This window comes from Lampris incognitus, chromosome 13 (assembly GCF_029633865.1).
Source record: "Lampris incognitus isolate fLamInc1 chromosome 13, fLamInc1.hap2, whole genome shotgun sequence".
Taxonomy (NCBI): Eukaryota; Metazoa; Chordata; class Actinopteri; order Lampriformes; family Lampridae; genus Lampris; species Lampris incognitus.
In genome coordinates, this window is record NC_079223.1 from 16225119 (window position 1) to 16240707 (window position 15589).

A 15589-nucleotide genomic window follows, 5' to 3' on the forward strand; every position below is an offset into this window, starting at 1 on the left:
GGAGTGGTGCTGAAGTACCGATTGTGAATATGGTGTGTCAGTATGGACATAGCAGAGTCCGTATCTATAATGAAATGCATCTCCTCTGCAGAAGAAGTGGGTGTATGGATACTGGCATTGCAAGGCAGTCTCTTTGGGGCTTGGTCTGCAAGTACAGCACTGTCACATCTGGTAACTGTATTTCAAGCAGATCACAGGTTCAGGCTGAACGGTACATACAAGCAAAATTATTATTACAATACTAACATTAGGCTTTGACTGCAGGGTACTGAGTGGGGTTTAGCTAAATGTCTGTCAAAGCCACAAGATCTGAATCAAGATATGAAGAAGAGGTGGTGGCAGAAGGAAGCCTGACTAAACCGGGGTGCTGTTTGTTTTTTGTTTTGCTTGGCTTGGACTGTACAGCCTGCACGGAGTGCCTCTATCAGCTGTCATTTTCTTAGCTTGGTCAGCGGCAGCTTCCATCTGCAAGAGTTACAGCCTTCTCTGGAGTCAGATCCAGCTCCAGTAACAGCCTCTCCCTAGTATTATCACTTACATGTTCCAGCAGTTGGTCAAGGATCATAGCACATTTATCATCAAAGTCGCATTTAGCAGCGAGAGCACACAAGGCTACAAACTGTGTTAGAGTCTCATGTGGTGTTTGTGATCATTTTATGAATGTATTCCACTCCGGGACAACGTTCACTTTGGGGATGAAGTGCTTCTCTAATGCAGCAACAGCAGTCTTAAGTGTCACCCGTGTTTCGCAGTGCTTAAAAAAAATCCACTGTCCCCCATTCCCTGTCCCGTAGGCAGTGGAATAATGTAGCTCTCTTGCGGTGTTTTGGCCAAGCATTCAATCTTGTATTTATCACCAGTAAATCATTTTAGAACATGTGCATCCACATGTAGAAAGCTATTCCCAGCTCTCCTGCGCACAGCAAAAACAGACATCTTGTTCATCAATCAGCGATAAAATGAAGAAGAAAAAAAAATGCTGGGTATCCTCGTAACCAAATTCTGCAGTTGCAATAACTTGAATAATGACATCCCAGCATCTTTATCAAAAAGACTTTTACTCAGAATGCTACCTTTGGTATACATATACGGCCGCCGTCTACAAATCTATCCCAATTTTCTGCTGTCTGAACACAGATAAGTAATCATTAATTTTGAGTGTCATAGCGTGACATTACAAGACCAATTCAAATAACTGAATGCAACAATGGCCCAGACAGCATTTTCTCTAATTCTCTGTGACCGAGGTGGGAGAAGCAACAGCGGCAGAAAGGGTATTTTCTCACAGACTACCTGCGATTGAAGTTTGTATGAATCACTATTGGTAATTCATTTGTCAGTGGGAATTCGAAGAAAGCTGTAGCCAAATCAGCTTCAGTCTAAACTATTCTAATAATTTCTCCGCCCTCCCAGGTCTATCCAGTAAGACAACAGTAGCCGCAGTGTGAGGGCTCTGCATCAGTCAGTAGCAAGCGAGTAAGGTGCTGCATCCAACTTGGAAAAAGCAAAGTACATCTAGCAGCTCACTCTTGTTTACTGTTTGATTAGTGAGACTTTTTAGTGAAATAACGTGCTTCCCTTTATGTTTCAGATGAGTCTGTTGAGATATTTCTCAAGGAAGAAAGGCAGCAGATGAGGAATACAGTCAAGTAGAAGCTGAGCCCCAGGTTTGAATTTACTCAAGTATGGAATTTTGTCAGAGGACACCATCTAGAACTCAGTGTGGTAGGTGAGGAAGAGGGGGTGAGAAGGAGAGAATATTTCAACTAAATTAGCATATCTTAGGGGGGCGTCCAGGTAGCGTAGCGGTCTATTCCATTGCCTACCAACATGTGGATCGCCAGTTCGAGTCCCCGTGTTACCTCCAGCTTGGTCGGGCGTCCCTACAGACACAATTGGCCGTGTCTGCGGGTGGGAGGCCGGATGTGGGTATGTGTCCTGGTCGCTGCACTAGCGCCTCCTCTGGTCAGTCGGAGAGCCTGTTGAGGGGGGAGGGGGAACTGGGGGGAATAGCGTGATCCTCCCACACACTACGTCCCTCTGGTGAAACTCCTCACTGTCAGGTGAAAAGAAGAAGGCTGGTGATTCCACATGTATCGGAGGAGGCATGTGGTAGTCTGCAGCCCTCCCCGGACCAACAGAGGGGGTGAAGCAGTGACCGGGATGGCTCGGAAGAGTGGGGTAACTGGCCGGATACAATTGGGCCAAAAAAGGGGAAAAATTCCAAAAAATAAGAAATTGCATATTTTACACAATGTGGTTTTTAACTTGTAGAAATCACTCAACTGGCAATTGTGGCTTTATTTTATTGATTTTTTTTAACCTATATCAAATTTAATCTGAGTTTTAGTCACATTTCTTGATTTATTTCTAAGAAACTAGGTATCTAACAGACATTTTTTTAGCTTTTATTTCCCTGGAGAAGGAAGAACAGCAGACATCTACAACCGCCTCTGAGCCTTGTACCACCTCCAGAAAATAGGGGGGAAACACTGCTATCAAATCCATTTACTTGGAATTAATGGTCCAGAGCCATTTGATTCCACATCTAAGAGACTGCGCTCATCTTGAAGAGGAAGGGAGGAAGAGAGGAAGGAAACACAAAGGCCTGTCGCACCACAGTCTGCTGTGGACAGATGAATAGAGATGAAAATAAGGAAAATCTTGATCAATATTGTAAAATAAAACAGCATATGAAGTTTAACAACCACAGCTTCAGCAGAGCAACTGTAGTAACCCTAGCTCCAGCTGCTTTCCTCCCCAAGGAGTGCAGCCCGAGAGAGATGCTAGAGCTAGTTAGTGTTTAGTAAAGCCTCAGAGGGCCACTTGAAAATCTGTTAGCTTTTCCCTCAGAGGCCTCTGCTAGGCTGCATTAGCATTTAGTGCTCCAATTTGCGTCAACACCTTCTCTGCATTAGCGCTGTTAGCACTAACAGCTAAGGGCCCCGGTGGGGCTATTAGGCAAATCTGGAGAAAGAGAACAAGATTGACAGTGTGAACAAGTGACTGGAGCAGTTTGTGCACTAAAGCTATACTGTGAGTCACTAAGCAAGGTAATGGCTCCTTAGCTCAATGGCAAACACATTACCAGCTATGTCGAGGCATTTTGACAGGCTGGACCCTGACAGATCGGCAAGTAATGCCTCATTCAATCTGTCTTTCTTTCTTTCTCTCAGAAAGAAGAGAAGAGCAGCAGACAAAAGAAAGCCGCTCTCTCGCAAGTGACACGTTTCGGCGAGCTGTGAAACTGAACGTTGTACTACAGAAAGTCATCAGTTGTAGCATCTTAATGGTATAACACAGGCACATGGATCATTCAGCAAATGCAACACCAATGAATGTTGACACAGACACTGACAGACAAAATAACACACACACACACACACACACACACACACACACACACACACACACACACACACACAGACTGCGAAATTAGAAGAAAGCCATATCCTAGACCCATTTGCTTCAGTAGCATTTTAACTGTTCTTCTCCCAAACCAACACATTAATCATATTAATCACCTATTTGTTTTAAAACATCATCAGCTACATTTAAATACACAGACCCCACACACACACACACACACACACACACACACACACACACACACACACACACACACACAACAATTGTGCACTCCATGGGTACAAGCGAGAGAAGAGGGTTTAATTAACTGCCATGTAGTAAACACTTAGCTCCCAAATGGAGGCACAACACAATCATGCAAACACACATACGCCAACAAAGTCACAATATCATATGAGCAGAACAAAACTGCACAGCCCATGTAAGGCACTGCAAAACAAAATGTGCATGAACCTCATTGTCAGTGTGGCATGAGGTATAACTCAACAACACCCACCAGGGGCATTCTGACTGTAATTACGTATGAGACAGTGACAAAATGCGAAGCAGGGCACAAACGTATACAAAATTACAACTATATCAATAAAAAAAAAAGTTGTGGCTTTTTTTCATGTGTACTGACTAAACATTTTTCTTCAGTATATTCACAAATAATAAAATGGGGTGTCCGGGTGGCGTAGCGGTCTATTCCGTTGCCTACCAACACGCGGATCGCCGGATCGAATCCCCGTGTTACCTCCAGCTTGGTCGGGCATCCCTACAGACACAATTGGTCGTGTCTGCAGGTGGGAAGCCGGATGTGTGTGTGTGTGTGCTTGTGTGTGTCCTGGTTGACTGCACTAGCGCCTCCTCTGGTCAGTCGGGGCACCTGCTCGGGGGGGGGGGTCGATATATGATGTAATTATTTGGCTGAAAAAAATACCCCTTATAAAACACACACACACACACACACACACACACACACGCACGCACGCACGCACGCACGCACGCACACACACAAAAGTGTCTGTGTGCACATGCACACAAGGTAGGGCTGAGAAGTAGCTGAAGCTTAGTGTGTGACCCTTGAGAGGCCTATCTGATGGCAAGACCCAAGCATAGCTTCTGTGTGTGTGTGTGTGTGTGTGTGTGTGTGTGTGTGTGTGTGTGTGTGTGTGTGTGTGTGTTTTTTTACATCGGTCAAGAGGGGCCAGCTTTGCCACTTTAGGGGACAACATAGCAGGGAGTGGCATGTAGGAGTTAGGTGACTTAAATGGGGAGAAATCCAATAATTGTACCTGTCTGAGGGAGTGTGAGCTTCTGGTGAGGGGAGAGACCTGTTATTACTCTTTCTTTTTTCTTTTTTTTTTCTTTCTTTCCCTCTTTCATTTTGTCCCCTAATTCCAGGGTGAGGGGGTAACCTAAGAATGGGAGGGAATGACGGGGGAGTGACATGGAAGGGTAGGGGCCGAGCTCGCTGTTGAAGTATGTCTTTGTAATTAGCTGAGCATTAGCCATGGTGACAATGCAGGGGTGCTGAGCAGGGAAGCCCCTGCTAACGCTCCACTCATTTCCTGAACTTAATCCCCACTGCTTACTGGTAATGGCACTCACGTGCACGCACTCATGCATGCACGCGCGCACAGACACACTCACTTTTTATTGTGCACCCATATAATCAACTGCAGTTTATAATGGGCCACGACTCTGTGGGCAAGGATGCACCCAACAGCTCACCTTCAATCTCTATTGTGTTCACGGTCATAAGGCCGTTTTACTGCGGGGGATGTCTAGTATGTATGTGTGTATGTGTGTGTGCGGATTTGTGTACATGTACAACGTCTGTGCATGTGTGACTGTGTGGGTGCATGCTTGTGTCTGCACATTATCATCAAGTTGTTTTCAGGCATAACAATTAAACTTTTTTTTTTTACTTCCTGGGTGTCAAGAGGCTTCTCGCCCCCTGAACTGATTCCTTCGTACCTCCTAGGCAAGCCCTTCTCACTCGTTTCCTCTGACGTATGGATGGAGGAGACAAGTCCGCGGAAGTGAAAAACAATTACTTTCAATTAAGTCAACCGGCAACTCTTCCAGCATGCCTTAAAGCCACTCAAGTCTTATTTACACCCGACTCAACCCCCCACCCCACCTCTGCAACCCCCTCCCAATCTCGCTCTCTCTCTCTCTCTCACACATACACACACACACACAAATAAAAGCCACATCCACTTAACTATGTGGCTGTCTCTTTGTGTTCATTACCCATGTGACAGACCGGGAAATATTCAACGGCTGAGAAAGCTCTGAAAAAAATAAAGCATTTACACTGATTTTCTCCAGAGGTTAAAAAAAAAAAAAACATACATCAGCAGGAAATAGAATAAATTTCTAACAAATTGCCTTCAATTACTCACAGCTTCATTTCCGAGGCTTATTTGATACTCATTGAACAAACAATCTGCTTATGGCGACTTTCAGCATTTCCTGTACATTCATTAATGCCACCCACCGCTAAAGAAAAAACCTCCAGCTGCAAGAGAATCATAGAGACCCTCACGCGGGCCCATTGCTCACCCAGCACAAACCAAAATGGGACAATTACAGTGTACAGAGGCTTTCCTACATAGAATTTAATATACTTATCCAGATAAGAGTCCTTGTTAAACCTCATTGTTGGAGACCGGTCAGGAGCTAACTTTATTTCCAGCACCAAAATTACCCATAACCCCCAGAGCAAAAAAAAAAAAAAAATTCTGAAGGAGACGATGCTACAATGCACTGGAGGACTATAAAAAGGCTAACAACTGCACGGCCTCTCGTTTGTAGTGGCTTTCCGATTTCACATGGCTGCCACTCAAAAAAGTTTTTTATACCATCACTCCAGCTGATTCTGTGCAGATATTGATCAAAACGCACCCGTATTAAAACCGATCATGCTAAATAAACCACTGTGGAGACCAGCCACAGACTCAAGGTAAGAGACCAGGGTTCTCTGAAACAGATCCACGCATGCAAAAATAGGCGCTCTTGTTATTTAGCGCAAAGTGGGTGGTGTTGTTCCATTTCCAACTTATCAATTCCTCTGCCAGGGCTCCCCTGAAGCCTCTTCGACACAAAGGTACCACAGTTTATTCAATACCCACTCAACCACTGGTGAGCAAACTGTCAAAATAAGGTCTAAGGTTCTACAGCCCCACAATACCTACATCAAGTCTTCCAAGAAATCATATGATATTGTATTGCATACGGTATGGTGTAGTATTTCGGTGGCTGTCTTACTCTGACAGCTTTGCTCTTCTCAGATTCTGCAGGACCTGACACTTAACCACCGAACAACTCAAACCCACCAGAGATCTTTCACCAGTGCCAAGTGAAATTTATTGTTTTAGACTGGTGTCACACAAAGCAGTGGGATCATAAACGTCAACCAAATGAAAAATCCGCCGGGCGGCCGGGTAGCATAGTGATCTATTCTGTTGCCCACCAACACGGGGATCACCAGTTTGAATCTCCGTGTTATCTCCGGCTTGGTCGGGCGTCCCTACAGAAACAATATTGGCCATGTCTGTGGGTGGGAAGCTGGATGTGGGTATGTGTCCTGGTCGCCGCACTAGCGCCTTCTCTGGTTGGTCGGGGCGCTTGTTCAAGGGGGGAGGGGGAACAGGATGGAATAGCGCGATCCTCCCACACACTACGTCCCCCTGGCGAAACTCCTCACTGTCAGGTGAAAAGAAGCGGCTGGCGACTCCACATGTATCGGAGGAGGCATGTGGTTGTCTGCAGCCCTCCCTGGATCAGCAGAGGGGGGTGGAGCAGCGACCGGGACGGCTCGAAAGAGTGGGTAATTGGCCAAGTGCAATTTGGGAGAAAATGGGGGGGAAAAAACAAGGATGAAAAGGCTCTCATAGTACATCCAAATTTTTCCAGAAGATATTATTCACACAAATTCTTTGCATCTTTATGTTGTTCACTTGCTGTTGCTTTGCTGTAATGTGCATGCTGCTTAGAGTGTGTTTTGATGTAAGTCACTTAGACTAAGATGATTTGGATAAAAGTGTCTCCTTATACTAAATGTACAGGTGATTGCATCCATGGTATAGGGCGTAACAGCAAAAATATATCCATCAATTATCCAAGCCACTTATCCCAATCGAGGTCGCGGGGATGCTGGAGCCTATCCCAGCAGTCATTGGGCGGCAGGTGGGGAGACACCCTGGACAGACCGCCAGTCCATCACAGGGCCCTAATATTGTTTATGAATAATTACCTATCAAAATATCCAGCGTTATTACTTCACCGGCCAATACTGAGTCGTGTCAGAAATACGGGCGCCTCCCTGAAGAAGTGGCAGCAAGTACCTGTGAGACAAGGACAGACTCTTTATGAACTTTTGGGAGAGGGGCTAGCCCCCCCCCCTCCTCAAGCATAGCCCAGTTTTTGTTTTTTTCCAATTCTAAGGAAGCTCGTGTAATATTTGTGTCACAAAGATGTTCTTTACAAGTGATTAAAACCAGGAGGGGCACCTGTGCTCAGCACATCGCACATGTTGAGAACAGAAAAGAACAGCCTCTACTGGAGAGAGTACGCCATAAACACAGCAGTGGGAGACCGCAAACCTTATTACTGACACAACAATCGTAGTGCGAGTGTGTATGTGCGTGCACGTGTGCACACGTGTGCCTGCCAGCCTGCAGTCTAGCACTATTGTCTAACAGGGTCTAATTAGCACTATGGCACAGTGAATTAGCATAATTATGCAAACAGGGCTCCGCTAAAGGCTTTGCACAAGGGGAGGCTACAGGGGGCACCTATTGAAACACACACGTACACACACACACACACACACACACACACACACACACACACACACACACACACACACACACACACACACACACACACACACACACACACAGTCGCTGAGAACAATCAGACATTCATGTAACACCTAACACATGCAGACACATCTTTGACACAGCCAAACCGCAAACAGAAACACGGATACACACTTTTGAACACGTACACATGCTCGACAACTGTTCTCGTCAATCCTAGTCGGTCATGACTATGCACGAAAGCTAACTTCACTTTATCTGCCCTCCTCTTTTTCTACCGTGCTGCCTCTCTCGTAGGTGCAGCATGTCACTCCTGTGGCAAACAGCGCCGAGTTTTGGTCTGCTGCTGCAACAGTCCAGCCAACTAGGATACTGTGTAAATACATTTTAAAGCCACACATGCACTCACACAAACAAGGACTTCATACCCCCCCCCCCACACACACACACACACACAAATACAGTCTTTGGGCTTATAGTATTTACCGGTAGGGGTGATAGGTGAGGTCTGTGGGAGATAATGGGGGTGACTGAGAGGGTGAAAGACTAGTAGCCATTCAGACAATGACAGCTGCAGTAAAGCAGACTATTAGGGTTTGTTAGATGGCTTGACCCCCGAAAACCTAGTCCACACCGAGAAACAGGGAAAGCATTGGTCTGAATGGGTCAGCGCTTCTGCAGCTGTGGCTACCAACATGCAGAATGGATAACATAATACAATACACTCCAACACGGGGATCACCGGTTCAAATCCCCGCGTTACTTCCGGCTTGGTCGGGCGAACTAGCGCCTCCTCTGATCGGTCGGGAGCCTGTTCAGGGGGGAGGGAGAACTGGAGGGGGAATAGCATGATCCTCCCACGTGCTACGTCCCCCTGGCGAAACTCCTCACTGTCAGGTGAAAAGAAGCAGCTGGGGACTCCACATGTATCGGAGGAGGCATGTGGTAGTCTGCAGCCCTCTGCCCCCTCTGCCCGGATCGGCAGAGGGGGTGGAGCAGCGACCGGGGCAGCTCGGAAGAGCGGGACAATTGGCCAGATACAATTGGGGAGAAAAGGGGGGGGGGGGTAAAAAAAATACGATACATTTTATTTATCCCTGTCTGGAATCTGCACATTCTAACCTGTGACATACGGGAACACTGGTATTTGTATAAGAGTTGGATACACACGCACACAAACAGATGTACACACACACACACACACACACACAAGTCCACAAATACATGTGTGCACACATGTATGTATGCACCCACACAAAAACTGGGACTGTTCCAAAATTACACTAACAATAAACCTATTGCTGCTGCACATAATGTGCCAGTGCTTTTCACCTGTTCCATGAACCCTGCTGCCCTGAGCCACATGGGGAAAAATCCTTCCCCAAACCCCTGCTACAACTTGTAAAGCAACGCCATCTCAACACACACACACACACACACATACACACACACACACACACACACACACACACACACACACACACACACACACACACACAAACGCCATCGCAACACATAGCAAATCACACACACACACATGCACACACACGCAAAGTAACGCCATCATAACACATAGCAAATCACACACACACACATACACACACACACACACACAGAACAACGCCATCACAACACATAGCAAATCACACACACACACACACACACACACACACAAAGCACTGCCATCTCAACACATAGAAAATCACACACACACACATACACAGCAACGCCATCTCAACATATAGCAAATCACTCACACACACACACACACACAAACACACACACATGCACACATGCATGCACACAGACACGCACACATACACACAGACACACACACACCCCAAATATCCTTCGTCACTCAACCCGGAGGACCTGCATTGTGTCCTAAAAATCTTCATCCTTTGCAAAACACAAGTGTCCATAAAACCCCATACAATGACAAAACAAAACCCCCTCTTACCATTACCAGCCCTCACCGGCATCTACAGAACCAGGAGGCCAGAAGGTCAGAGTTCACCAAGTGCAAACATTTACAGGCTAATATTACAATATGACACAACTTCGTTCAATTCTACATGGCTGGGGCCAATTTTTCAATTTTAAGAGATGCCAAAAGGGGCATAAGGCCTTACTGTTGGGTGACGAATATAATTTATGCCTCCAAATATTCCACAAAGTTGAGGCCTGTTGGTTTATCTTACCAATCACCCTAATGGGTTTTTAGATGGACACATAATTGAAAGACAGAATGAACCAATTACCCTTCATGAAACGGGGCACCAAAACAAAGGCCGTCTTTGAAAAAGCAACGGGAGAATGGCTGGAGCCCTCAGTCATAGACACGTAAACCATCTTCAATCTAACTTTTCTTTCCAACCTCTTTCTGGTCTTGACAGCAAGCCATTGACTCCGGCTTATCGTCACCTTAAGAAACAACATGTTGTTAAATGCGAGTGTGGTGAAGGGACAAATACAATAGCCTGGAGTGAGGGTCACGGGGGGGACAGTTTTAAGCTGAGTCCACACATTTTGGACACAGCAGGCTAATCCGGCCAGGCGTTTTAGCGTGCCATTCAGGAGGACAAGGAACCCGAGGATTTGGGCTTGTCCACACCTCAGGGGTGGGGGGATTACCAAGACAGTCAAAAAGGTGGAGTGGCAGTGATTGTGGAAGTGCTGCGTGAGAGAGAATGTGTGTGTGTGTGTGTGTGTGTGTGTGTGTGTGTGCGCGCGTGTGTGTGTGTATGTGTGCGTGTCAGTGTGTACATAGGTACACAGATGTATGTCTTTGTGTGCATGCAATTACACAAGCATAGTGTGTGTGTGTGTGTGTGTGTGTGTGTATTTAAAGGGTCTCTTTCTGCCCCCTACTACAACACACATACCCTAGGGCTCTGACAGGGTCACCTCTGGGTCTTTCAAAGCCTCCTCTCAACCAATCCTAATTGATCACACGCATTACTAGCCCCAAACATCTCCCTCTCTCCCCAGAGTCTCTGAGATAGGGAGGGAGATAGACAGAGGGAGAGAGGGCCAGAGTAGGAGATATGGAGGATAAATGGGAGGTGCCCGGCCCATTGTATACTATACTAGCTGCTCACTGCTCCTCGAAAACACACCCCAGAGCATGCACTTACACTCACACATAGACAAGCACCTCTGGCATGCCAACCCCCCCTCCCAACCACCCAACCCCCCTCTCCTCAGTCTGGCTGTGCTAATCCACTGGCCAGGTCAGGAACTCAGTTACCCATCTGGCCAAGCACACCTCCAGCTGGGAGAAGAGGGGGATGGATGAAAGGATGGAAGAGAGAAATAGGAGTGGTGGGAGGAGGAGGAGGAGGAGGAGGAGGAGGAAAGGAAGAGGGATTGAGGGGGCTTAACAATGAATAGAATGGATGTGTGGGTTGGGAGCGGAGGTAGAGAAGACCTGTATAATCACATATCAGTACAGATGGAAAAGGAAGGTGGGAAGGAGGGGGGGAAAACCAAGAGGGTCGTAAAGCAGAGCAAAAGCCATAATACCCTCTCCTTCCCCTTCTACCATCAAAAGAAAAGAAGAAGAAAGAACCACAGCAATTCTTGCAGGTGGGCTGTTATTCTGCACTGTCGTGACATATATAGGCTGATCACAGCTAGCACTGTAATAGCCCCTAGCCATGGCCCTCACCTCTGACCCTGACTCCTGCGGAGCCATCTGGTTGGTTAACACTGACCCTCGACCTTTGTCTAAGCCAATCACATGCCTGAGAAGAGGGATTGGCACAAAAGGGGTTTATAATGATTGGGTAACCGATCACACATAAGCATGGATAGGACAAATTGTGTCAGCGGAGTTGGCTAATGAGGTAAAATCATCGCCGTGACATCATTCTCATTATACATTCGTAGTTGTCAAAGATGCATTGCAATAATTCAACAATATTCCACAGCATATATGCAATATAACCAGCTACTTACACTTGTAAAAATTTCCGTTACGCCTGTAAATATTAACCACCTTTCCTGCGTGTCCGGCTGACTTGACTAACACTTTCTACTGCCCATCTGGCATACATAACCATTAAATTGGACATAATTGAATTAAGTTGGAATGAAATGAACTAGGAGTGAACCCAAACAGAGTGGTATAATCCACCCTCCTTTGTTTTAGGTGAGGCAACTGCATCGAAAGTTTAGTGATTCCTGCTTATACCTTGTTCTTTGCTGTCTCCCAAGCTGCTTATTTACTACTTTGAGGCGACACTTGCTGCCCACATTGTTTCAAGAGACAACTGAAGGTAGCTGGATGTAGAGGAATGAGTACTATACATAATAAGGTGTCAAAGAAGCTACACAATTGAAGTGGTCATCTGTCAGATGATGGATCACACAACCTGCTTTAACCTGGAGCATGAGGGTACGTAACTCAAAGTAGGTATGCATGTATATATACATGTGTGTGTGTGTGTGTGTGTGTGTGTGTGTGTGTGTGTGTGTGTGTGTGTGTGTGTGTGTGTGTGTGTGTGTGTGTGTGTGTGTGAGAGAGAGAATGACAAGACAGTCTGACTGACTGAACGACCAACAGCAAGAGAGAGGGGGGAGGGAGAGAGAGAGACTGTGTGTGTGTGTGTGTGTGTGTGTGTGTGTGTGTGTGTGTGTGTGTGTGTGTGTGTGTGTGTGTGTGCAGGAAAACAAGAATGAGTAAGTAACACACACAAACACATACACATGTGTACAAAAGAAGAAGTACTTACAGACATTGCCGGTGTTGTCAAAACTTTTGAGCACTTCATCAACTCTAAGAGGCCCCAGGTTGTCTCTATGACACAAAATTATGAATGATTAAGCTGTAGCATAGGAGAACATTGCATTTTTTTATCTGATTATCTAGTAAAATAAGATGCCTATGGTACAAACTTTATATTGCCAATATAAACTGATTTAGAGTACGACGAGCAAGATACTGAACAAGAGATGAATATCAATCTTTGCCAGCTTTAACAATCTACATGCAACATGTGATTAATCAGACATCAGCTGGAATGTATCTCACCACACACACACACACACACACACACACACACACACACACACACACACACACACACACACACACACACACACACACACACACGTCTTCCACTCATTACTTTCTGACTTTCCCAAGTACAAGTTTGTAAATTGTCAAAGACAACTTGCATGAAGACTGGCAAAAATTGAGAAAGCATAAGCTGTATCTTTATGTTAGAAGTTGGAACCTATTGGTTATAGCTGCATTTTACACAATGAACAAAATAAAGTATTTAAAATTACATGTGAAAAATACTTTCACGTTTGCAAATATCTTCAAAATAAATTTTCCAGTTTTTGCATCTCTTTTTGTGTTCAAGTAAAACACCTTTACGGACATTTCTAACCTCAATTTTAAATTTATTCACTTGTTCTCAGATGCATATTTTATCCCTGATTTATCCTCATATCTATTTGACCTCTGGGTTTGTATGCATGTGAGTAAGTTCAGGTGAGTATACCTGAGGAAGGCACTGTACTCAGGATAGGAGACACTTCTGTACTCTACCCAAGGGTCATCTGAGGGGTCATTGGTGTCAGGGGTCACAACCTTTAACCTGGCGAAAAGGTCAAAGGTTGCAAACCTGCGAACAGACACTTGCTTGACCTCTGGATTATCCACCTGCTTCTGACGCAACACCTGAGAGACCGAACAGTTACAGTGTATCAAGGCAGAGATAAACGGTACACTTTTGTATGGAGACATTTCAAAGAGTTTTAAATTCCACATTTGGAGTTTTTCCTCGGTCTCCCCCATAGCTTTAAGTTTTAAGACAGAGGGTGTTTTGGTATCAATTCCCCCCCCCCTTAAAAACACATCCCTTGCATATCTTCTGTCAGCTGGGAGCTCATTTGAAGTATCCAATAATTTAACCCCATAAAGATGTACTTCATCTTAAAACGTTGGGTGAGCATTGTTCCGTATGTAAAATGATGGGTACACAATGTTTAGGTTTATTTACCCTAAATCAAATAGGTCATTATTGATGAACGTTTGAGGTGGTGACTCACTACCTGTTATCTGGAAAGTTGATCAGTGTGCTGGGGCCATACGGTGCTGCTAATATCCTCTCAAGGACATGCACGTGATGTAGGTACATGTGCGTCTACTTATTTGGCAAATCAGTCAATATGTCAAGTCACGTTGATTTATGGAGGACATTTAAAAGCAACCAATGTTGCGATCAAAGTGCAGTAAAACATCCAAGAAATGAAGTAAAGCATCAAGAAATAAAATACTGGATAAATAGAACAAAGTACAGTAACGAGGACAAGACTACACATGACGTAGACTCGGAGAAAATGCAATCCAAATGGTATTTTAAGCGTAATTGGAAAACGTCAACGATGGGGACAGACTCAACAGAGATACTAGGAAGTTTGCCTCAAAGCCTCGGGGTTCGATTCCCCTTAACCGGGAAGAGACACGCAAAAAAAAGCATTCGGCTGGAGATTCTGAGTGACCTGGAGACGAAATCAATACGAGCAGAGGAGGTCAGAAAGGTATGAAGCAGTGCTTTAAAAAAAAAACAGTATGTCCTCACAGAAGTCCGTTCACAGATCATGAGGGGGTTTTAGCGACTATCTCTTTTAACGTTACCTGTCGTAGAAGGGTCCACCTCGCTCTGGCCACACCAGTACCGGGTGTCACGATCCGAGCGGGGTGATGGATGGGGGCATCGGTGGGTTCATTCGGGTTCTCGGGCAAAGGCGACGAAGCGGGTTCGTTTTCTCCAGCGTTTTTTTCTGTACACTCTGTCGATTCTCCATCCATTTTATTTCTCTAAGTTTCGGGGCAAAAAGATGAACTCGGCGATCGGCTCGTGTGGTTCTCCCTGTAGGATACAGTGGTACAGCTCACTGACAGCCACAGCAATGTTGATTTTACTCTATTTTTTTCTACTATTCGAAGAGCAGCGCAATCACCTGTTACTGCTTCGACGGATACGCGCTACTTCCGTACACTACTGTCATTCGAGACATTGCAGTGTGATGCCGAAATCATCGTACTAGGATGGCGCGATAGCAAACTCCTTACGGGCGCTCTCTGCGTTCGCTTACTCAGGTCTAGTATTGAGTTTACGTCATGGGCAACGCGTTTGTTTAGGGAATTCGGCACGTGTTTGATTTCGCTGACACCGGTTAATTTGCTTTGGCACGATTCAGTTTACGGTTTTTTTTTTAAAACGGAAACAGGCATCGCGGACCAGAATATATTACTCTGATGCTTAACGTCGCGGAGGTGTGTGCACGGGAAATCCCGGCTATCTTGGCTAAGTTTTCGTGGGCAACACAGTCATGTTAGCCGTAGCCGTCAGTGGGATAATGTCCTCCAGTAAGTGTAAACGTTGCTA

The 15589-nt window shown here is 45.5% G+C and overlaps 1 protein-coding gene across 1 annotated transcript in view; it reads right to left on the bottom strand.

The window, feature by feature from the left end:
* Nucleotides 1-15169, bottom strand: part of LOC130123059 (calmodulin-lysine N-methyltransferase-like) — a 58203-nt gene extending 43034 nt beyond the window's left edge. The window contains exons 1-3 of the mRNA XM_056292181.1: nt 14836-15169; nt 13697-13875; nt 12920-12984 (exon numbers count right to left, since the gene is read on the bottom strand). Coding sequence (XP_056148156.1) covers nt 12920-12984; nt 13697-13875; nt 14836-15009 — 418 coding nt within the window. The 5' untranslated portion in view covers nt 15010-15169. The remainder of the gene's footprint in view (nt 1-12919; nt 12985-13696; nt 13876-14835) is intronic.
* Between the last annotated feature and the right edge of the window lie 420 nt (nt 15170-15589).